The sequence below is a fragment of the Scyliorhinus torazame genome, chromosome 5, assembly GCF_047496885.1.
Source record: "Scyliorhinus torazame isolate Kashiwa2021f chromosome 5, sScyTor2.1, whole genome shotgun sequence".
Taxonomy (NCBI): domain Eukaryota; kingdom Metazoa; phylum Chordata; class Chondrichthyes; order Carcharhiniformes; family Scyliorhinidae; genus Scyliorhinus; species Scyliorhinus torazame.
This window is the reverse complement of record NC_092711.1, coordinates 159,259,127-159,283,475: the sequence shown is the minus strand read 5'-3', so window position 1 is coordinate 159,283,475 and position 24,349 is coordinate 159,259,127. Positions and strand designations below refer to the sequence as shown.

Sequence of the window (24,349 nt, the reverse complement as noted above, 5' to 3'; positions counted from 1 at the left end):
TAACTTTCCCTATTTCCCTAGCTGCGTCCCTCTTTCTAACCTGCTGTGCAAGCATCCTGCTGGCCTTCTCACCATGCTCGTATATCGCCCCCCCCTCGCCTTTCTGAGCTGTTCCACTGCCCTCCCTGTGGTTAACAAGCCAAACTCCACCTGTAGCCTCCGCCGTTCCCTTAAATGCCCTATCTCTGGAGTCTCCGCGTACCTCCTATCGACTCGTAGAATCTCTTTTACTAGTCGGTCCGTCTCTGCCCTGTCCGTCCTGTCCCTGTAAGCCCGGATCGAGATCAGCTCTCCTCTCACCACTGCCTTCAGCGCTTCCCAGACCACCGCTGCCGAGACCTCCCCCGTATCATTTACCTGCGGGTAATGCAGCATGCATTTCCTCAGCCTCTCGCACACCGCTTCGTCCGCCAACAGCCCGACATCCAACCTCCATTGCGGGCGCTAATTGCTATCTTTACTCATCTGCAGGTCAACCCAGTGTGGAGCATGGTCCGAGATCGTAATCACCGAATACCCCGTGTCCACCACCCCTGCCAGCAAGGCCCTACCCAAAACAAAGAAATCGATCTGAGAGTATACCTTATGTACGTGGGAGTAGAAAGGAAACTCCTTCACCCTCGGCTGCCTAAATCTCCATGGATCCACCCCACCCCATCTGCTCCATGAACCCTTTCAGTTCCTTTGCCATTGCTGGCACCCTGCCCGTTTTCAAGCATGATCGATCCAGGCCGGGATCAATAACTGTATTAAAGTCCCCTCCCATGATCAGTTTGTGCAAGTCCAGGTTCTATTTTCTCTTTATCAGTTGCTTGGTCCTCCTTTGCTGAATTCTATAACACGTTCTCAGTCCTCAGGTTTACTACTATTTTGGCCACTTTATGAGCCTCTTCCTTTGATCTAATGGAATATTTAACTTTTCTTGTTTGCCACGGTTCCATCACTTTTCCTGTCTCAGAATCCCTGAGAGAGAAAGAGAAGAGAGAACGAAATGCAGTCCTGGATGTAATTGAAGCAGAAACAATAACAGCAGAATCCATCACTGTAATTCATTGTGAACTTGTTGGTGTCTCAGCAGGGACGAGGAAACACAGAATCCCTTCCCACACTGAGAGCAGGTGAACGGCTTCTCCCCAGTGTGAACTCGCTGGTGTTTCAGCAGGTTGGATGAAGTAGTGAATCCCTTCCCACACTGAGAGCAGGTGAATGGCCTCTTCCCAGTGTGAACTCGCTGGTGTTTCAGCAGGCTCGATGAAGCAGTGAATCCCTTCCTACACTGAGAGCAGGTGAACGGCTTCTCCCCAGTGTGAACTCGCTGGTGTGACAGCAGGTTGGATGAAGTAGTGAATCCCTTCTCACACTGAGAGCAGGTGAACGGCCTCTTCCCAGTGTGAACTAGCTGGTGTTTCTGAAGGTTGGATGAAGTAGTGAATCCCTTCCCACACTGAGAGCAGGTGAACGGCCTCTTCCCAGTGTGAACTCGCTGGTGTTTCAGCAGGCTCGATGAAGCAGTGAATCCCTTCCTACACTGAGAGCAGGTGAACGGCTTCTCCCCAGTGTGAATTCGCAGGTGTGTTTGAAGGCTGCTTGACTGAGTGAATCCCTTCCCACACTGGGAGCAGGTGAATGGTCTCTCCCCAGTGTGAACTCGCTGGTGTTTCTTCAGACTGGATAACTCAGTGAATCCCTTCCCACACTGAGAGCAGGTGAATGGCCTCTCCCCAGTGTGAACTCGCTGGTGTTTCTTCAGACTGGATAACTCAGTGAATCCCTTCTCACACTGAGAGCAGGTGAATGGCCTCTCCCCAGTGTGACTGCGTCGATGAATCTCCAGCTCTGATGGGAATCTGTATCCCTTCCCACAGTCCCCACATTTCCACGGTTTCTCCATGTTTTGTGTCTTCTTGTGTTTCTCCAGGTCGGACAATCAATTGAAGCCTCGTCCACACACAGAACACGTGTACGGTCTCTCCCCGCTGTGAATGGTGTGATGTTTTTTCAGGCTGTGTAACTGGTTAAAGCTCTTTCCACAGTCAGTGCTCTGGAACACTCTCGCTCGGGTGTGTGTGTCTCGGTGCTTTTCCAGTCACACTGATGGTTAAACTTTGTTGAAGCCAACAGGTCGGGCAAACATTTCTCCTTCTAGATTTAATGGCCGATGAACCGAGTGACTCTGTCAGATCCAGACGTGATGTTTGAGATTTCTGTCTGTAAATCCGATCCTTTGGAGTTTACAAAAGACATCACAGTCAGTCCAGGATAGAAATTCAGAACAGATTATTTTAATTTCTATGGAACATTTTTTCCTCTCTCATTCCCCAAAAGCCGTAAATCTCCATCCCACACACTCTCCCTCCATTCTCACTCTGCTGTATCTAATATTCACCCTCCCAATTCTCCTGAAGGTACTGATTCAGGCTGATTGACAGATCCCTGCTCACTGCTTCCTGTCCTGGACACAGATCATAACAAATAGGAGCCACAGTCGGCCATTCAGCCCATCAAGCCTACTCGACCATTCAATGGGATCATTGGCCGATCTACCTCAGCAACATTTTTCCACACTATCCCCCATATCCCTCGATATCTTCAATATCGAGAAACCTATCACTCTCGGTCTAAAAATACTTGATGACTGAGGCTCCACAGTCCTCTGGGGTAGAGAATCCCAAAGCTTCACCACATTGTCTTTGAATTCATTGCCAGGGGCAGCACGGTGGCGCAGTGGTTAGCACTGCTGCCCCTCAGTGCCGAGGACCTGGTTTCGATCCTGGCCCCGGGTCACTGTCCATGTGGAGTCTTCACATTCTCCCTGTGTCTACATGGGTCTCACCCCCACAATGTAAAATGATGTGCAGGGTCGGTGAATTGGCCACGCTAAATTGCCCCTTAATTGGAAAAAAAAAGAATTGGGTACTCTAAATTTATTCTTTTTGAAGGACAATGAAGTTTTGGAGCCAGAGGTGTAATTAAAGCATCGTAAAAAGCGTGGACTAATGGAATGTTGTTTGGATGAAGGGGATTCCCTGTGGAGTTAATTAGATTTCAGCTTGGTAAGATGATGACAGTACTGGGAGGAGCCACGGTTTCAGGCTTTTTGCAGCAAAGCAGTGTTTTAGTTGAGAATTAGTTCAAGACGTGAGCAGAGGTCAAGCATCTCAGTTCAGTTGAAAATATATGTCTGCAGCTAGATTGGCAGTTTCTTTCCAAGCAGTTCAGAAGAGTGTCATTCGAAGGCGAGCTGAAACAAGCTGAAACAGCTTCTCAAGTTTCTTCATGGTTCTGACAGGATCGAGATCTTGTCTTTGAAGCGGTGACACAAGATCTCTCTTTCTCAAAGAATATCTGTGTAAAGCAGGTATTGCTGAGGGCGAACTGTGTTTAACGGTGGATTGAGAGCTGAGATGGTGTTTTTGTTGTTTGAGTGGGAATAAAGGGAGCAGTTAAGGGTTACTGTATTCACTGTATTGATTAGCATTGTTTAAGGGCTATTTGTCAGCTGTTTTCTGGTGCGATGTTAAATTTATTTTAATATTGTGTCAGTAATAAAGTTTGTTTTCATACAGCACAGCCTATTTTTTGTGAAATCACTCCTGGAGTGAGGTATCCTTCACTCACAGTCTGACAAAACACAAATAAAATATTGGGGTTTGTGTCCAGTATCCGAGCCACTGTTGGGGTCTGGTCTGGGGTCATAACAGTGAGGAGGTGGGTTATGTGGATGTTTAGAGAACTTTGTACCCGAGGAGCAGAGATTTTACCTTCTTTCCAGCCCCACAGCAATGTCAGACTAGAATCTCTGACTTTTTTGTGCCGAGGACGATCCTACACCTGGTGTCCTCTTGCACCACAGGGAGCATCCTAATCGCAGACCTTCCCCCGTTTGTCTGGAGTTTCTGCTCGAGGGCTCACCCCCAGGTCGAGAATGTGGAGGTTTGGAGCCTCCCTGAATTCATTTATTGTGCACTTTCGGGAAGAGTTTGAGTTCTTCCTTTTGGTTAACTCGACTCCTGGTATTTCCCCGCTCCATTTTGTGGGAGATGTGTAAAGTTTATACTCGGAGCTGATCATTTCTCACACTGCTAACAAAAGGTGCAGGATGCTGGAGAACCAGCGGCGTCTGGAGGTTTGTTTGGTGAAGGTGGAGGAGAATCATATGGAGGGCCCGAGTAAGCTATTGCTGAAGGAGGTTAACGCAGCAAGAGTGGCTTTGGACTCCCTGTTTACTCAGCAGGCCGAGAAAAGTTGAACGTTTGTCAGGCAGAAGTTGTACGAGTTTGGGAATAAGCCGAGCAAATACTTGGCCTGTCTGACAAAGAATAAGGCCGACTTTAGAGAAAATTGCTCGATGCAGCTTGGGGATGGAAAAGGGTCATGAAGACGGAGGAGAAAAACAGGGATTTGAGGAATTCTATGCAGGATTACACAAGTCTGAGCAGTCTGGTGATGTGTTGATGGGTGTGGAACATTCTTTCTCTTCCCTGAAGCTTCTGGAGGCCTCAGAAAATCTTAATGAGACAGCTGGTTTGTAATGCAGAACAAGGCCAGCAGCGCGGGTTCAATTCCTGTACCGGCTGAGAATTCTGAATTCTCCCTCTGTGACCCAAACAGGCGCCTGAATGTGGCGACTTGGGGCTTTTCACAGTAAAGTCATTGCAGTGTTAATGTAAGTCTACTTGTGACAATAAAAGATTATTATATTATTTCTAGGGAACAGGTGTCAAAGGCCAAGAAGTAGCTGCAGCCGGGTAAAGCCTCGGGACCGGATGGCTGAGTTTTATCGGGGGTTTGAGGATTTGTTGTTGGACCCATTGGTAGATATGTGTTGTCACTCTTTTGACTCTGGGATGGTGCCACCGACTCTTTGTGAGGTTAATATCTCTTTGATTCTGAAGGTGGGCAAGGACTCAGAGGAGTGGGCCTCTCATCGGCCAATCTCTCTTTTGAATGTTGACTTGAAACTGCGATCTTATGTTTTGGCGAAAAGGGTGGAGGACATCCTTCCGACAATCGTGCGGGAGGACCAGACTGGGTTTATAAGGAGAAGGTTTTCCAGTAGCAATGTTGGAAGGTTGCTGAATGTGATTCAGGCTTTTCAGAAATATGCATTGGATGGGCTGGTGATCTCCTTCGATGCAGAGAAAGCTTTTGCTCGAGTTGAGTGGAATTATCTGGTGTATCCGCTGCGAGGCTTTGGGTTGGGTGAGGATTATATTGAGTGGATTCAATTGTTACATCACAGACCGGCAGCGGCGGTGCTCACCAATGGTATAAGGATGTCAAATTTTGAGCTTCAGAGAGGGACAAGACTGGGCTGCCCTCTGCCCCCCTTGCTGTTTGCGTTGGCCATTGAGCCCTTTCTGGAGGATATTAGATCAGAAACTCTGATATCGAGACTGGAGGGTGGGGTGAGGCAGCACAAGATCACTCTGAGCGTCGATGACGGGCAGCTGTTTGTGTCGAACCCAGTGTTTCAGACCCGGACATTATTAGAGTGGGGGAGGGGGTTTGAGCTGTTGAGGGGTAAGCCCTCTTTTCTTGCTAAGTTACCCTTCAGATGGTTCCCCTTGGGATTTAAATATCTGGGAATGTCAATGTCCCCCCTTTTTAGACAGCTATATGGGGCCAACTTTCCACAGCTGATGGTGACTATTAGGTGGGTCCTTGCCCAGTGGTCAGCTCTTCCGATTTCATGGTGAGGGAGAATCACCTTCATTAAAATGAATGTGTTGCCCAGACTGTTGCACCCTCTGCAGATACTGCCTATACTGCTGTCGAACAGAATTGTTAAGGAAATTAATGGAACGATTAGTACATTTATCTGGTCTCAAGTTTGTTCTGCTCCAGTCACCAGGAGCTAAGGGAGGGTTGGATCTCCCGAATATCAGACTATGTCAATTGGCCTCTCGTCTCAGGTTCATAAGGGATTGAGTTAGGATGGACCCAACATTCATCTGGCTCAATACAGAAGCAGACCAGTCAGGTCTCCCTCGATCCAAAACTGGCATAGGCTGATTATGGAATGCATCTCCATGCAATTTTTAATGTCTGTAATTGATTCCGAGTATGGTGCATTGGGTGAAGTATGGAACTCCTATCTCAAATACATAGGCTCCAATTTGACTGACTTGCTCCTCCTGGGCATTCCACGAGTGAATTAAATTCAACTTCGGCCAGGAATAGGGCACAGTGGGTAGCCCTGCTGCCTCACAGCACCAGGGACCCAGGTTTGATTCCTTGAGTGGCTGTCTGTGTGAAGATAGACATTCTCCCTGTGTCTGCGTGTGTTTCCTCCCACAGTCCAAAGATGTGCAGTTAAAGTGGATTGGTCATGCTAAATTGCCCCTTAGTGTCCAAAGAGGTATAATAATAATTGCTTATTGCCACAAGTAGGCTTCAATGAAGTTACTGTGAAAAGCCCCTAGTCAACACATTCCGGCGCCTGTTCAGGGAGGCCGGTACGGGAATTGAAGCTGCGCTGCTGGCATTGTTGCGCATTACAAGCCAGCTGTTCAGTCCACTGTGCTGGTGTAGGTTAGGTGGGTTGTCTATAATCAATGCATGAGGTTATGGGGATAGGGCAGAGAGTGGGCCTCAGTGAAGTGCTCTTTCTGCGGGTCAGTGCTGATTTAATAATAATAATAAATGTACTTTATTACAGAACCATAAATAATATATCTAATCTGTACCATATAACAACACTGGACATTTCTCTGTCTGATATTAATTTACTGTCCCCTTAAATGTCAATCATCTCCTGGGGAAACCAGCCATTTAATTGTGAATATTAGAAAACTGACCATCCTTTCAGCCAGACAAACAAATGTATCAAGGGAGGCACAGTGGTTAGCACTGCTGCCTCACAGTTCCAGGGACCTGGGTTCAATTCTGGCGTTGTGAGACTGTCTGTGTGGAGTTTGCACATTCTCCCCGTGTCTGTGTGGGTTTCCTCTGGGTGCTGTGGTTTCTTCCCACAGTCCAAAGATGTGCAGGTTAGATGGGTTGATCATGCTAAATTGCCCTTAATGTCCAAGAGGTTCAGTCGGTTTACTGGATTACAGGGATCGGGTGTAGGCGTGGGATTAGGTAGGGTGCTCTTTCTAAGGGGCGTGCAGACTCGATGGGCTGAATGGGCTCCGTCTACACTGTAAATTCATTGGTTCTATGAAGCTGAGGGAGGAAAGGATGTCAATGACTTTAAGAGAGAGAGAGAGACCTGGGCCAAGCTTTCCAGAGTTTGCACCCTCCCTGGATTCACTTCCTTTCCCTTCAGTTGCTGCAAGTGACCAATTGAAGGTCAGGATGAGAAAAGAAATGAAAAGGGGGAGAAAAGAAAGTGTTTTACTCACAGATGTTGGAGACAGGAGGACATTTCAGTCTGTGTGAAGTAAAATCTCCATTCACACCAAGCTCGCGCTGATTGGCTGGAGGAGCAGAGTCCTTCCGGTCCTCACTCTTCTCATTGGGCAACACCTCACCAGGAAGGTCAGGGAGTGGGCTTTCCCTCGCACATGCGCAGCCGCTCCTCTCTCTTGGACATGCGCAGTCCCGGCACGGAGGGAGGGAAAATCACTTCGCTCTGGCCGGAGCTGTCAGCCGGTTGCCTGGAAACCTTGTCTGGAGGAGGGGGATTAATGAGTGGCGTGGAGCTGCCGTGTCCGCGCGCCGGGCTTGAGCACTGGACCCTGAGACGTCACCGAGGATTCCTGTGCGTGCGCCGGACAGTTGTTGACCAATGGGAAGAGTTGGTGAACCGGAAGGACTCTTCCACCATCCAATCAGCTCCCCTGTTGCCTGAATGCGGAAGCTGGACGATGAGGCTTCCTCTTGTCTCCAACATCTGTGAGTAAAACACTTTCTTTTCTCCCCTTTTCCATTTCTTTTCTCATTCTGAAGGTAAAGGAAGTGAATCCAGGGAGGGTACAGACTCTGGAAAGCTTTTCTCTCTCGTAAAGACATTGTCATCCTTTGCTCCCTCAGCTTGATCATAGAATTTACAGTGCAGAAGGAGGCCATTCGGCCCATCGAGTCTGCACCGGCTCTTGGAAAGAGCACCCTACCCAAGGTCAACACTCCCACCCTATCCCCATAACCCAGTAACCCCACCCAACACTAAGGGCAATTTATCATGGCCAATCCACCTAACCTGCACATCTTTGGACTGTGGGAGGAAACCGGAGCACCCGGAGGAAACCCACGCACACACGGGGAGGATGTGCAGACTCCGCACAGACACTGACCCAAGCCGGAATCGAACCTGGGACCCTGGAGCTGTGAAGCAATTGTGCTATCCACAATGCTACCGTGCATTTATTTGTCTGGCTAAAAGGATGGTCTCTTTCCCAATGTTCACAATTAAAGGGCTGGTTTCTCCAGGAGATGGCTGACATTTAAGGGGACAGTAAATTAATATCAGACAGAGATATGTCTCGTGTTGTTATATGGTACCAATTAGACATTTATATATAATCTCCACATCATATTATTTATGGTTCTGTCATAAATTACATTTATTATTATTTCTAGCCATGTAATATTGTGCTGTAGCTATGTTATATATTTCCTGTCATCTCTTCCCTCAGAGGGTTATTAGTCTCTGGATCTCCCACAGGGACCAGTGGGGTGTGGGGGTCATTGAATATATTCACGGATGAGGTGGACAGATTTTTAATAAGTTGTTATTTTTTAAATCATGTTTTAAACAATGAATGCAACAGAGTAACAGAAAGAATGGTGGAAAATGGTCACAGAGTGGAACAAGAGATATTGCCAACATAAATCCAAGCAACACATTGCAGAATTAATTTGGAACAGGATATTTGAGGGACCAGAGCCTCGAGATGAAATGCCAGATAAATTGAACAACCAGTTAACAGGTTAGAATAGTGTGTGGGGAAAGAGAGTAAGATTATATAATAACAGAGGATAACAATTCAGTTTGTAAAATATTACAAACAGACTAACCGTATATACAAATTAAAATGAATAACACAACATAGATGACAGAGAACTCCGATAGTGCAGAAGGCCATTCACCCCTCAAGTCTGCAGTGAGTCTCAGAAAGAACACTTCACTGAAGCCCACTCCCCATCCTATTCTCGTAAACCGGTGCGTTGATCATGGTCAAGCTATCTACCCTAAACATCTTGGACACTAAGGGGCAATTTAGTGTGACCAATACACTTTTGTTGCACATCTTTGGACAGTGGGAGGAAACTGGAGCAACCGGAGGAAACCCACAAAGACACAAGGCTCAGGAGGCGCAAGTCAGTCAAATTGGAGGCTATGTATTTGAGATAGGAGTCCCACACTTTACCCAATGCATCAGACTCGGAATGAATTACAGACATTAAAAATTGCATGGAGATGCATTCCATAATCAGCCTGTGCCAGTTTTGGATACAGGGAGACCTGACTGGTCTGCTTCTGTATTGAGCCAGATGAATGTTGGGTCCATCCCAAGACATTATGGACCTAAGACGAGAGGCCAATTGATGAAGCATGATTTTCGGGAGACCATACACTCCCTTAGCTCCTGGTAATTGGAGCTCAACAGACTTCAGGCGAGATTTCTTTGTGTTCCAGATAGAGTCATAGATTTTTTTCAGCATGGAAACAGGCCCTTCGGCCCAGCTTGTCCATGCCGCCCAGTTTCTATCACTAAGCTAGTCCCACTTGCCAGGATTTATCCCATATCCCTCTATACCCACCCTGCCCATGTAACTGGGGTTTAAATACAAAATTGTACCTGCCTCTACCACTGCCTCTGGCAGCCGTTCCAGATGCTCACCACCTTCTATCTGAAGAAATGTCCCCTCTGGTCTCTTTTGTATCTCTCTCCTCTCACCTTAAACCTATGTCCTCTAGTTCTAGACTCCTCTACCTTAGGGAAAAGATGTTGACTGTATACCTTATCTATGCTTCTCATTATTTTATAGACCTCTATAAGATTACATCTAAACCTCCTCCGCTCCAGGGAAAAAAGTCCCAGCCAATCCAGCTTCTCCTTATAACTCAGACCATCAAGACCTGGCAGCATCCTCGTAAATCTCTTCTGCACTCTTTCTAGTTTAACAATATCCTTCCAAGAATAGGCTGACCAGAACTGTTCCCCATCATCCAGATGAATTTTCTGTACTAAGGTTATGTCGACTTTCTCCTTAAGAAAGGAGATTATCTTTTTCCTTCTGATAGGGTGATGGATGCCCCGTACATTCCCTGAGAAAATTTGCAGATTAACTGCCGCCATTAGTTAGATGACAGAGAGAACAGGAACAGATTTTCACGCCTCAATCGGGCGTGCGCCATTACCCCCTCCTCCAACTCACTTTACACCAGAGGCACCAAAGTCTCCACAAACTGCTCCTTTCACGGATAAAAGCCCCGTCTGTACCAGAGTAGGATAAAGTCAACAACACATAAACCCTCCCATAATAACAAAAATACAAAAGAATCACCACCACAATAGATCCAAGGGGACATTCCTCAATAAGACTGAGGACCCGGAGGATTAACCCCACGGCCAGACTGTCGTTACCCTCAGGATACCTTCTCCAAAATGAGGAGAAGAAAAGAAGGGCCAACAAGGGAATGGGGATCGAATGTCCCTCCCACATTTTAGACCCACCCGTGAAGACCTGCATCCACCACCACCCACCCTTTGGCAATGGCGCCACTCGGTTCTGCCACGATTAACGCTCGGATAATAGAAGAAAGACGGCGGATAATAAGCACACGACACATCTACCATAACTGAGATAAGATAATACGAGTCCCTGGAACACTCGAGGAGAAGAAGACATTCAATCGGCCCTCACAGAATAACAACTCCCTTCAACAGGATAAAAGATAACAAATTCAGACAACACCAAGATAGGGAAAGAGTCCGGATTAGAGCCTCAGTTAGTCTGGGCTGCAAATCATCGCTCCAATTCTTCCCCTTCATGGATTTAGCGAATGCCAAGGCAGTAGTCGGATTATTGAAAGACTTGACGGAATTGTTGGATACAATTTCAGGATCACAGGACAAAGCGACATAATTCACTGAAAGGTGAGGTGGGAGCAAGGTCTCACCTCACCTTGCCCATCTCCAGGACCCTCTGGTGATCTTTCAAGCTGTGGAAGTGAATGATTACAGACCTGGGATGAAAACTATCCCTCGGCCTCAAAGACAGGATCCAAGGCCCTTTCTAATTTGAAATGCCCAGGCTTCACATCCAGCTTGAGAAAACGTGGCAGCCGGTCCTCGAAGAACCTAATGGGAGCCTCACCCTCCACACCTTCTGGCAGGCCGACGACTCGGATGTTCGGTCTCTGACCCTCAGTTCGCCAAGTTCTCCAGGAGTCCACCACACCACTCAGCCGGTTTTCCAAGGATTGAATTCTTGCCTCCGCCGAGGAGGCATCTTGCTCAACTTTCAGGATTCTCTCCTCCGGATCATCAAGCCTCTTCATGGTGTTTTACAGCTTGGCCTCATGAGCTCACAGATATTGAGTCAGCACACTCAGCCTCTGGTCAGTAACACGCAGAATGTCGCTGACATAGATCGGCCAATGATCCCACAGAATAGACGAGCAGGCTCGATGGGCCGAATGGCCAACTGCAGCTCGTATTTGTTATGATCTCTGTGCAGAGGACAGGAAGCAGTGAGCATGGATCTGTCAATCAGCCTGAATCGGCACCTTCAGGAGAATTGGGAGGGTGAATATTAGATGCAGCAGAGTGAGAATGGAAGGAGAGTGTGTGGGACGGAGATTTACAGCTTTTGGGGAATGAGAGAGGAAAGAATGTTCTCTCGAAACTAGAATGGTTGGTTCTGAATTTCTATCCTGTACTGACAGTGATGTCTTTTGTAAATTGTTTTTACAGGATATTAGACGAAGAGGAGGAATTACAGACAGAAATCTCAAACTTTACTTCTCGATCTGACTGAGTCTCTCAATTCCTTGGAACTGAATATCATCGGCCTTTGAATCTCGAAGGAGAAATGTTTGTCTGTTCTGTCGGCTTCAAAAGATTTTAACCATCAGTGTGACTGGAAAAGCACCAAGACACACGCACCCGAGTGAGTGTGTTCCAGAGCACTGACTGTGGAAAGAGCTTTAACCAGTTACACAGCCTGAAAAAACATGGCACCATTCACAGCGGGGAAAATGAATGAAATGAAAATGAAATGAAAATCGCTTATTGTCACAAGTAGGCTTCAATGAAGTTACTGTGAAAAGCCCCTAGTCGCCACATTCCGGCGCCTGTTCGGGGAGGCTGGTACAGGAATTGAACCGTGCTGCTGGCCTGCCTTGGTCTGCTTTAAAAGCCAGCGATTTAGCCCAATGAGCTAAACCAGCCCCTTAGAGAGACCGTACACGTGTTCTGTGTGTGATCGAGGCTTCAACTGACAGGTCAAACCTGGAGAGAAAGAAGAATACCCAAAACATGGAGAAACGGTGGAAATGTGGGGACTGTGGGAAGGGATTCAGGGTTCCATCTCAGCTGGAAGTTCATCGGCGCAGTCATACTGGGGAGAGGCCGTTCACCTGCTCTGTGTGTGAGAAGGGATTCAGTCGGTTATCCACCCTGCAGTTACACCAGCGAGTTCACACTGGGAAGAGGCCGTTCACCTGCTCTCAGTTTGGCAAGGGATTCACTGAGTTATCCAGACTGCGGAAACACCAGCGAGTTCACACTGGGGAGAGGCCATTCACATGCTCTCAGTGTGAGAAGGGATTCACTACTTCATCGAGCCTGCTGACACACCAGCGAGTTCACACTGGGGAGAGGCCGTTCACTTGCTCTCAGTGTGAGAAGGGATTCAGTCGGTTATCCAGCCTGCAGACACACCAGCGAGTTCACACTGGGGGGAGGCCGTTCACCTGCTCTCAGTGTGAGAAGGGATTCACTCAGTTATCCGTCCTGCAGACACACCAGCGAATTCACACTGGGGAGAGGCCGTTCACCTGCTCTCAGTGTGAGAAGGGATTCGCTCAGTTATCCAACCTGCGGATACATCAGCGAGTTCACACGGGGGAGAAGCCATTCGCCTGCTCTCAGTGTGAGAAGGGATTCACTACTTCATCGAGCCTGCAGAGACACCATCGAGATCACAGTGGGGAGAGGCCGTTCACCTGCTCTCAGTGTGAGAAGGGATTCGCTCAGTTATCCAACCTGCGGATACATCAGCGAGTTCACACTGGGGAGAGGCCATTCACCTGCTCTCAGTGTGAGAAGGGATTCACTACTTCATCGAGCCTGCGGAGACACCAGCGAGTTCACACTGGGGAGAGGCCGTTCACCTGCTCTGTGTGTGAGAAGGGATTCACTCGGTTATCCAACCTGCAGAGACACCAGCGAGTTCACACCGGGGAGAAGGCGTTAACATGCTCTTAGTGAGAGAAGGGATTCAGATATCCGGACACCCTGCAGGAACACTAGCGAGTTCACACCTGGAAGAAGCCATTCTCCTGCTCTGAGCAGGGGAGACATTCAATGATCCGACCCAACTCCGGAGACACCAGCAAGTTAATTCTGGGGAGAGACCATTCATCTGCGCTCAATGTGGGGAGGGGTTTTGTGATTCATCGCACCTGTTGTGACTCCAACAAGTTCACAATAAATTACAGATGTTGGCTCCGTTGTTATTGTTTCTGCTCTCACTGACATCCAGGACTGCATTTTGTTCATTCTGACATCTGGTGAATGGTGATGATTGGAGGGTTTCTTTCTGCTGGACTGGCCGGTCTAACACCTCTGCCTCCGGTGGGCTGACCATTTTTGAGCCTCGTTGCGATTACCTGGTTCCAAGTTTGACGAGGAGCACAGAATGAAAAGGTGTTTGCACGTTGGAAGATATTTAGTTCCCAAAGCAGCCATGTTGCCATGAAGATGGGCTATGGTGGTTACATGGTTCTTTTGCCTAATTTATCTGGGTGTTTCTCGCAGAAAGAAACTGTCACGGTATGAGGGGCAAGTTGTCTGTGGTAGATTGGGAAATTACAATAAACAGATCACTGAAAGTGGCAACGCAGGTGGATAAGGAGCTAAGAAGGCAGACGACATGCTTGTTTTCATTGGTCGGGGCATTGAGTATAAAAATTGGCAAGTCATGCTGCAGCTGTACAGAACCTTAGTTAGGCCACACGTGGAATATTGCCTACAATTCTGGTCACCACATTACCAAAAGGATGTGGAGGCTTTCGTGGTAGTCACCACTGAAGTATATATTGTATATCGAGGATGTCGATGTAGATGCTTTATGGTGAGGCCCTGTACTACAGGTATGGGGGTAGTTCCCTGCCTACTGGCTCCGCCCAGTAGGCGGAGTGTAAATATGTGTGCACCCAGTACAGCAGCCATTTCGCCAGCTGCTGTAGGAGGCCACACATCTTAGTGTAGTAAAGCCTTGATTGCATCCAACTCTCGTCTTTGTGTAATTGATCGTGCACCAATTTATTACACTAAGTTTTCAGAAGATGGACCTCCGCATCAAGCCGGATCGCCTGCAGCTGTGTCCGCAAGCAGACAACACCAAAAAGGAGTATCAACACTGGCTAGCCTGTGTCGAAGCTTACATCGGGTCTGCGCCAGCCCCAATCCCAGAACCACAGAAGATCCAGATCCTTTACACGCGGCTGAGCTCCAATGTCTTTCCACTTATCCAGGACTCGCCGACCGACGCAGAAGCCATGGCGCTACTGAAGGAAAACTATGCTCAGCGGCCGAACACACTATACGCCAGGCACCTCCTCTCCACGTGTCGTCAACTTCCTGGTGAGTCAGTGGAAGATTTCTGGCGTGCCCGGGTTCCCCTCGTTAGAGACTGTTACTGTCAGGCCGTCTCGTCCATGGAACACTCGAACTTGCTCATGAGAGATGCATTTGTTACGGGCATAGGGGCCGATCACATCCGCCAGCGCCTTTTAGAACGGTCCACGCTCGACCTCGCAGAAACCAAAAAGCTAGCGCTCTCACTCACGGTCGCTTTATGCAACGTCCAGCCTATGCACCCGGCCGAGCGGCCCACCCCCCCCTGTGCATCATGGACTCCGCAGACGGCCGCCCCATCATGGTCCCTATCAGCGAACGCCCTCAGCCAACCCCACGCCTGTGCCACGCGGCAGCCAACCAATCATTTTGCTGCAGTGTGCCAGGCCCGCTCAATTGCCACTATTGTTCCGGCACCCGCCACGTGCGGACAGTGGGCGCCGCCATTTTCCCCTCCTCAGACCACGTGCGGCCTAAGGGTGCCGCCATCTTGTTCCCCCCAGGACCAACGGGTGCCACCATCTTGTTTTGCCCACGACACGTGCGGCCCGTGGGTGCCGCCATCTTGTTTCCCCCCCGGGACCAACGGGCGCCACCATCTTCTTTTCCCCACGACACGTGCAGCCCGTGGGCGCCGCGATCTGTTCCCCCCAGGACCAATGGGCGCCACTATCTTGTTTTCCCCACGCACGTGCGGCCCGTGGGTGCCGCCATCGTGTTCCCCCCCAGGACCCCTGCCCATCCGGCACCTCAACCAGCTGCTCATCGCCCGCAACCACCGATGACCAGCCGCATCTCGCCTCGGTCACGGTCGCAAAAAGAAACATCCTCCAAGAATTTGGATCATAATTAGGAGAGAGTGCACATCACTCAAAGGGATCCTACATTTTCAACACACAACCGTTAGAGTGGTTAACTGATACGAGTGGGATCATCTCAGGACAAAGTACACTTGGATCTATCCGCTTTCCGCAGTCTCGTCCACACAACCTTGCAACTGCTTCAACCAAAGTGAAGGTCGATGGGCACACGATCTCCTGCCTGCTGGACTCCGGGAGCACCGAGAGCTTCATTCACCCCGATATGGTAAGGTGCTGCTCCCTCGCGCTACATCCCGTTAACCAGAGAATCTCCCTGGCCTCCGGGTCCCACTCCGTGGCGATCCGGAGGTGTTGCATCGCCACTCTCACTGTCCAAGGCGTGGAGTTCAGCGGCTTCCGTCTCTACGTCCTTCCTAACCTCTGCGCTGCCCTGCTACTTCCAGTGCAACCTCCAGAGCCTAACACTGAAATGGGGCAGGCCCCTACCACCCCTTACTGTGTGCGGCCTCGCGACCCTAACGGTCGACCCACCTCCCCTATTTGCAAACCTAACTCCGGATTGTAAATCTGTCGCCACCAGGAGCAGACAGTACAGCGCCCAGGACAGGACCTTCATCAGGTCCGAAGTCCAGTGACTGTTTCGGGAGGGCATCATCGATGCCAGCAATAGCCCCTGAAGAGCCCAAGTGGTAGTCGTTAAAACTGGGGAGAAACACAGGATAGTCGTTGACTACAGCCAGACCATCAATCGGTACACGCAGCTCGACGTGTACCCCCTCCCACGCATATCTCATATGGTCAATCAGATTGCACAGTACCGGGTCTTCTCAACTGTGGGCCTGAAATCTGCCTACCACCAGCTCCCCATCCGCAAGGCGGACCGCCCATACACAGCCTTCGAGGCAGGTGGCCACCTTTACCACTTTCTTAGCGTTCCCTTTGGCGTCACTAACGGGGTCTCGGTCTTCCAACGGGAGATGGACTGAATGGTTGACTGGTACGGACTGCGGGCCACTTTCCCGCACCTGGACAATGTCACCATATGCGGCCACGATCAGCAGGACCATGACGCCAACCTTGCCAAATTTCCCCACACCGCCACTCTCCTCAACCTAACCTATAACAAGGAGAAGTGCGTGTTCAGCATAAGCCGCTTAGCCATCCTCGGCTATGTGGTCCAGAACGGAGTTCTGGGGCCCGACCCCGATCACATGCGCCTCCTCATAGAACTCCCCCTTCCCCACTGCTGCAAGGCCCCCAAACGATGCCTGGGGTTCTTTTCATATTACGCCCAGTGGGTCCCAAACTATGCGGACAAGGCCCGCCCACTCATTCAATCCACTGTTTTCCCCTGACGGCCGAGGCTCCACCAGGCCTTCACCCATATCAAGGCCGACATCGCCAAGGCCGCGATGCACGCAGTCGACGAGACGTTACCATTCCAAGTCGAGAGCGATGTATCAGACGGCGCTCTGGCCGCCACCCTCAACCAGGCAGGCAGGCCCGTGGCATTCTTTTCCCGCACCCTACATGCCTCCGAAATTCGGCATTCCTCCGTTGAAAAAGAGGCCCAAGCCATCGTTGACGCTGTGCGGCATTGGAGGCATTACCTGGCTGGCAGGCGATTCACTCTCCTCACTGACCAACAGTCAGTTGCCTTCATGTTTAACAACACACAGCGGGGCAAGATCAAAAACGATAAAATCTTGAGGTGGAGGATCGAGCTCTCCACCTACAACTACGAGATTTTGTATCGCCCCGGTGAGCTCAACGAGCCCCCTGATGCCCTATCCCGAGGTACATGTGCCAGCGCAGAGGTGGACCGACTCCGGACTCTGCACGACAACCTCTGTCACCCGGGGATCACACGTTTTTACCATTTCATTAAGGCCCGCAACCTGCCCTACTCCATCGAGGAAGTCCGGGCAATCACCAGAGACAGCCAGGTCTGCGCGGTGTGTAAGCCGGACTTCTACTGGCCAGACCGTGCGCGCCTGGTGAAGGCCTCCCGCCTCTTTAAACGCCTCAGCGTGGACTTCAAAGGGCCCCTCCCCTCCACCGACCATAACACTTACGTCCTCAGTGTGGTCGATGAACATTACAGATTCCCCTTCGTCATCCCATACCCTGATATAACGTCTGCCACCGTCATCAAAGCCCTCAACACCATCTTCGCTCGGTTCAGCTTCCCCGCCTACGTCCACAGCGACAGGGGATCCTCATTCATGAGCGATGAGCTGCGCCAGTTCCTGCTCAACAGGGGTATCGCCTCGAGCAGGACGACCAGCTACAACCCCCGGGGAAACGGGCAGGTGGAAAGGGCGAATGGGACGGTTTGGAGGGCCTTCCAGCTGGCCCTAGGGTCCAGAAATCTCCCGGCCTCCCGCTGGCATTCGGTCGCTCCTGTGCACTGCGACTCATGAAACATCTCATGAATGTCTCTTTGCCTTCCCTAGGAAGTCCACCTCTGTGTCCCTCCCGACATGGCTGACAGCTCCGGGACCCGTTATCCACCGTAGGCACGTTCGACTCCACAAGGCGGACCCGTTGGTTGAGAGGGTACAGCTACTTCACGCCAACCAGCAGTACGCCTACGTAGCGTACCCCGACGGCCGCCAAGACACAGTCTCCCTCAGGGACCTGGCACCAGCTGGTTCCAACACCCACCCCCCTGCTCCGGCGCACCCCACCGCAGTTCCCGCTCCAGGATAATCCGTCCTCCCCCGGCTCACACCCGGGGATGAAGAGGATTTTGCCACGCTCCCGGAGTCACCAAAGACCAAATCAACACCGGAGTCGCCGCCCGGAGTCACCGAAGACCAAACCAACGCCGGAGTCGCCGCCCGGAGTCACCGAAGACCAAACCAACGCCGGAGTCACCGCCAGCACTGCTCTCAACGGCAGATCAAGGCTCCGGACCGCCTGAACTTGTAATATTTTCTGTATTTCAAATCACATCTTTCTGCATATAGTTCTCCACCACCCCCGCCGGACTCAATTTTAACAGGGGGTGAATGTGGTAGTCATCACTGATGTATGTATTGTATATAGAGAATGTCGATGTAGATACTTTATGGTGAGGCCCTGTACTACAGATACGGGGGTAGTTCCCTGCCTGCTGGCTCCGCCCAGTAGGCGGAGTATAAATATGTGTGCTCCCAGTATAGCAGCCATTTCGCCAGCTGCTGTAGGAGGCCACACATCTCAGTGTAATAAAGCCTCGATTGCATCCAACTCTCGTCTTTGTGTAATTGATCGTGCATCAGTTTTGGAGAGAGTTCAGAGGAGGTTTACCAGGATGTTGCCTGGCCTGGCGGGTATTAGCTATGCGGAGAGGTTGGATAAATTCTGATTGTTTTCACTAGAGCGACGGAGTTGAGGGACGACCTGATAAAAGAGTGGCATGGACAGAGTGGATAGTCCGAAGCTTTTTCCCCGGTTGTAAAAGTCAATTACCAGGTTGAAGGTGTGAGGGGCAAAGTTTAGAAGAGACATGCGAGGGAAGTGTTTTACACAGAGGGTGGTGAGTGCCTGGAACTCGCTGCCTGAGGTGGTGGTGGAAGCAGGTGCGATAGTGACGTTTAAGAGGCATCTTGACAAATACATGAATCGGATGGGAATAGACGGATACAGATGGAAGCACAGAAGGTTTTAGTTTGGATAGACATCATGATCAGAGCAGACTTGGTGGGCCCAAGGGCCTGTCCCTTTGCTGTACTGTCCTTTGTTCTTTGTATGTCGATAAACAATAGACAGGCAACTGCTCGCATTTTATTTACATAAAATATAGATTTCTTTAAGAAACAAAAATTAAACAGCAAAATGAAGCTATCGTGGCGAACAAGGAAAGTTAAAGATTCCATTAGATCAATGGAGGAGACTCATGAAGTGGCCCAAATAGTAGTGAGCCTGAGGATTGAGAACTTGTTTTAGAATTCAGCAAAGGACCAAGAAACTGATGGAAGAGAAAATAGAATATGAGAGCAAACTGGGGAGAACTGCAAAAGCTCCTATAGGAATGTGAAAAGGAAAAGATTGGCAAAGACTAATGTGGGTCCATTCCAGGCAGAGACAGGAGAGTTTATAATGGGGAATAAGGAAATGGCAGAGAAACTAAACAGTGTGTGTTTGTCTTCATGGAGGAAGATACAGAAATTGTCCCAAAAACATTAGAGAACCAAGGGACTAGAGCAGAGATTAGTATTAGTGAAAAAGCAGCACTGGAGAAATTAATGTGGTTGAAAATTAATAAATCCCCCAAAGCTGATGCTCTCCATCCCAGAGTGTTGACAGAGGTGGCTGGAGAGATAGTGGACACATTGGTGATCATCTTTCAAAATTCTATAAATTCTGGAATGATTCCTGCAGAATGGAAGGTGGTAAATGTAACCCCACTATTTAAGGAGAGAGAGAGAAAACAGGGAACCACAGACCCATTAGCCTGATATCAGTAGGAGGGAAAATGCTACAATCTATTATAAAGGATGTGATAACATACAAATTAGGAGCAGGAGTAGGCCACTCGGCCCCTCGAGCCAGCTCCACCATTCAAAAGGTTCATGGCTGATCTGATTGTATCTTGGGAGATAGTAATATTCTTTATTATAATCACCTTTATTATTGTCACAAGTAGGCTTACATTAACACTGCAATGAAATTACTGTGAAAATCCCCTAGTCGCCACACTCCGGCACCTGCTCGGGTATACAGAGGGAGAATTCAGAATGTCCAATTCACCTAACAAGCACGTCTTTTGGGGCTTGTGGGAGGAAACCCACACTGTTTTGGGGAGAACGTGGAGACTGCACAGACAGTGACCCAAGCTGGGAATTGAATCCAGATCCCTGGAGCTGTGAAGCAACAGCACTAACCACTGTGCCTCCATGCCGCTGTGTCAGTTATGGGGAACAAGGAGATGGCAGAAGAGTTAAACAGATATTTTGCAAAAGTCTTTACGGTGGAAGATACTTAAAATATCCCATTAATACTAAAGAATATGGAGGGAGCAATTAAATACCATCATTGGAGAAGTATTGGACAAACTAATGGGGATAAGATAAGTCCCCTGGATGGCTGCATCCTAGGATCCTAAAAGAAATGGCTGCAGGGATAGTGGATGCATTGATTGTAATTTTCCAAAAATCCTTGGATTCTGGAGAAGTACCAGAGGATTGGAAAACTGCCAATGTGACAACCCCCCGATTCAGAATGGGAAGGAGGCAAAAATCGAGACACAATAGGACGATCAGCCTAACATTTATTGTTGAAAAAAATGTTGGAATCAATTATTAGGAAATAATAGCAGCACATTGAGAAAATCATAATCTAATCAAGCAGAGTCAGCATGGCTTTGTGAAAGGGAAACCGTGTCTGACTAATTTATCAGAGTGTTTCGAGGAAGTCTCAACCAGAGTGGATAGAGGGGGACCAGTAGATGTGTTGTATTTAAACTTCCAGAAGGCCAATATCATTTAGGACCTTTCCCATCCCTTGTGGATCTGTACATAGATGACCTAGTGTATCCTTAAGAGGCTCTACCCTCTCCCTAGTCACTGTTTTACCCTCTATGTATCTGTAAAAGCTCTTTGGATTTTCCTTTGCCTCATCTGCCAAGACAATCTCATGTCCCCTTTTTACTCTCCTGATCTCTATCTTAACTCTACTCCGACAAACACTGCACTCTTCAAGGGATCCACTTGATCCCAGCTGCGTATGCATGCCATATGCCTCCTTTTTGACCACAGCCTCAATATCCCGAGTCATCCAGGGTTCCCTCCTCTACCAGCCTAAGAGGAATGTGCTCACCCTGAACCCTAGTTAACACCTTTTTGAAAGACTCCCCCTTGCCTGCAAATAGCTGATCAATAATTTTGCAATAAAATCAGAAGGGCACTGCAGGGCTACAGAATTGGACAAATGTGAGACTGACAGAATTGCTCGACAGAGAGTTGGCATCGACTCGAGTTGCTGACTAACTCCTTCTGTGCTGCAATGCTCTGAGGCTGGAAATATATAACAAAACAACAGTACTATATTACAAGACTGGAAATAAATGTACTTTATAACAGAACCATAAATAATACATATATGGCGATTAGGGGCTTCTCAAAGTAACTTCATTGAACTGTTAATGTAAGCCTCCTTGTGACAATAAAGATTATTATTAATATGTACCGTATAACAACATGAGACATATCTCTGTCTGATATTAATTTACTGTCCCCTTTAATGTCAGCCATCTCTTGGGGAAAGCAGCCCTTTAATTGTGAACATTGGGAAAGAGACCATCCTTTCAGCCAGACAAATAAATGTGTCAAGCTGAGAGAGCAAAGGATGCCAATGTCTTTAAGAGAGAGAGAGACCTGGGCCGACCTTTCCAGAGTCTGCACCCTCCCTGGATTCACTTCCTTTCCCTTCAGTTGCTGTAAGTGACCAATTGAAGGTCAGAATGAGAAAAGAAATGGAAAGGGGGAGAAAAGAAAGTGTTTTACTCCCAGATGTTGGAGACAGGAGGACGTTTCAGTCGATGTGAAGCTCAGTCTTCATTCACACAACGCCCGCGATTTGACTGTCCTGGTCCTCCAACTCTTCCCCCACACATGCGCAAGCTGCCCTCACCCTTGAGCGTGCACAGTTGCGGGCCGCACGTTTGCACGGCGGATAGAGTGGTTTCCGCAGCGCGGGGCATTATGGGGGCTTCGGCCGCCATTACTCATTCGGAGCCCTGTCTCCAAACTCCTTGGACTTGGGACTTTTGGGGCGGCGGGGGGGTTAGTCACTGGATTTGATTATGACGCCCCCCTTAGTAAAACAGTTTGTTAACTTCAGGTGTAAAGATTTAGACACCTGGGTGACATTGGGGAGAGCAACAGGTGAGAGTGAAACTGAACCCGAGAGTCAGCACCTTCCAGGAGGAGAATTGGGGAAAAAGCAGGAAGTACTTCTGCACTGTATGTTGTATGTTCTATGGGGATAGTGGGATTAATTAGTGTTGAAATCAATTGGGAGGAGGGAGTGTGTGGGGGATAGAGATTTATAGTTTCGGAAGAAGGATTTCTGTGACAACAAGAATCAATTCTGAATTTCTATCCTATAATTACAGTGATGACTTGATGATGTCAATCCTATTACGCCCATTAAAGTCTCTATCAGGTCAGTCTTCAACCTTCTCTTTTCCAGAGAAAATATTACCAGCCTGTTCAACATATCCTGTAACTTAATCCCTCTCAGTTCTGGTATCATCCCTGTGAAACTTTCTAGAGATGCAGGTAGGGCAGTGGATGTTGTCTATATGGACTTCAGTAAGGCATTTGACAAGGTCCCTCATGGCAGACTGGTACAAAAGGTGAAGTCACACGGGATCAGGGGTGAGCTGGCAAGATGGATACAGAACTGGCTAGGTCATAGAAGGCAGAGAGTAGCAATGGAAGGGTGCTTTTCTGATTGGAGGGCTGTGACTCGTGGTGTTCCGCAGGGAACCGTGCTGGGACCTTTGCTGTTCATAGTATATATAAATGAATTGGAGGAAAATGTAACTGGTCTGATTAGTAAGTTTGCGGATGACGCAAAGGTTGGTGGAATTGCGGATAGCAGTGAGGACAGTCGGAGGATACAGCAGGATTTAGATCATTTGGAGACTTGGGCGGAGAGATGGCAGATGGAGTTTAAACCGGACAAATGTGAGGTTTTGCATTTTCGAAGGTCTAATGCAAGTAGAGAATATACAGTGAATGGTAGAACCCTCAAGAGTATTGACAGTCAGAGAGATCTAGGTGTACAGGTCCACAGATCACTGAAACGGGCAACACAGGTGGAGAAGATAGTCAAGAAGGCATACGGAGTGCTTGACTTCATTGGCCGGGCATTGAGTATAAATATTGGCAAGTCATGTTGCAGCTGTATAGAATCTTAGTTCGGCCACAATTGGAGTATAGTGTTCAATTCTGGTCGCCACACTACCAGAAGGATGTGGAGGCTTTAGAGAGGGTGCAGACGAGATTTACCAGGATGTTGCCTGATATGGAGAGCATTAGCTATGAGGAGAGGTTGAATAAACTCGGTTTGTTCTCACTGGAATGACGGAGATTGAGGGGCGACCTGATAGAAGTCTACAAAATTATGAGGGGCATAAACAGGGTGGATAGTCAAATACTTTTTCCAGGGTAGAGGGGTCAGTCACTAGGGGGCATAGGTTTAAGGTGCGAGGGGCAAAGGTTAGAGGAGATGTACGAGGCAAGCTTTTTTACACAGAGGGTAGTGGGTGCCTGGAACTCGCGACCGGAGGAGCTGGTGGAAGCAGGGACAATAGAGACGTTTAAGGGGCATCTTGACAAATACATGAATAGGATGGGAATAGAGGGACACGGACCCCGGAAGTGCAAAAGATTTTAGTTTAGACGGGCAGCATGGTCGGCACAGGCTTGGAGGGCCGAAGGGCCTGTTCCTGTGCTGTACTTCTCTTTGTTCTTTGTTGTCTTTCCGTTTGAACGAGCAGATAATTAATATTTGGGCTTAGTATAATTTAGTTACAGGTGCCTAATTGCTCTATTCTAAATTGACCCTCCTAAAGGTTTAGTTAGGAAAAGCCTTAAACATCTGGCAAAACAGAACTGTGAAATAGCAAATACTATCAATGCTTTAGTTCAAGTGACTTCACCATCTGAGAAGACAGCTAACAATATCAATGTTTATTTAAAAAACATGAACGACTTTCACCCCTTCAATCTTTTTTTAAACATGTTTTTCAGTGGGTTTTTGAACAAAGTATAT

The 24,349-nt window shown here is 48.6% G+C and overlaps 2 protein-coding genes across 2 annotated transcripts in view; one reads left to right on the top strand and one right to left on the bottom strand.

Annotated features, from left to right (window-relative positions):
* Window positions 1-88: 88 nt before the first annotated feature.
* The window catches only part of LOC140422160 (uncharacterized), a 76,202-nt gene continuing 51,941 nt past the window's right edge, over window positions 89-24,349 (bottom strand). The window contains exon 5 of the mRNA XM_072507155.1: window positions 89-1,523. Coding sequence (XP_072363256.1) covers window positions 1,040-1,523 — 484 coding nt within the window. The 3' untranslated portion in view covers window positions 89-1,039. The remainder of the gene's footprint in view (window positions 1,524-24,349) is intronic.
* On the top strand, window positions 7,535-13,632 carry LOC140422182 (uncharacterized). The gene is made up of 2 exons (XM_072507196.1): window positions 7,535-7,842; window positions 11,871-13,632. The coding sequence occupies exon 2, from the start codon at window positions 12,435-12,437 to the stop codon at window positions 13,383-13,385; it is 951 nt and encodes a 316-aa protein (XP_072363297.1). The 5' UTR covers window positions 7,535-7,842; window positions 11,871-12,434; the 3' UTR covers window positions 13,386-13,632.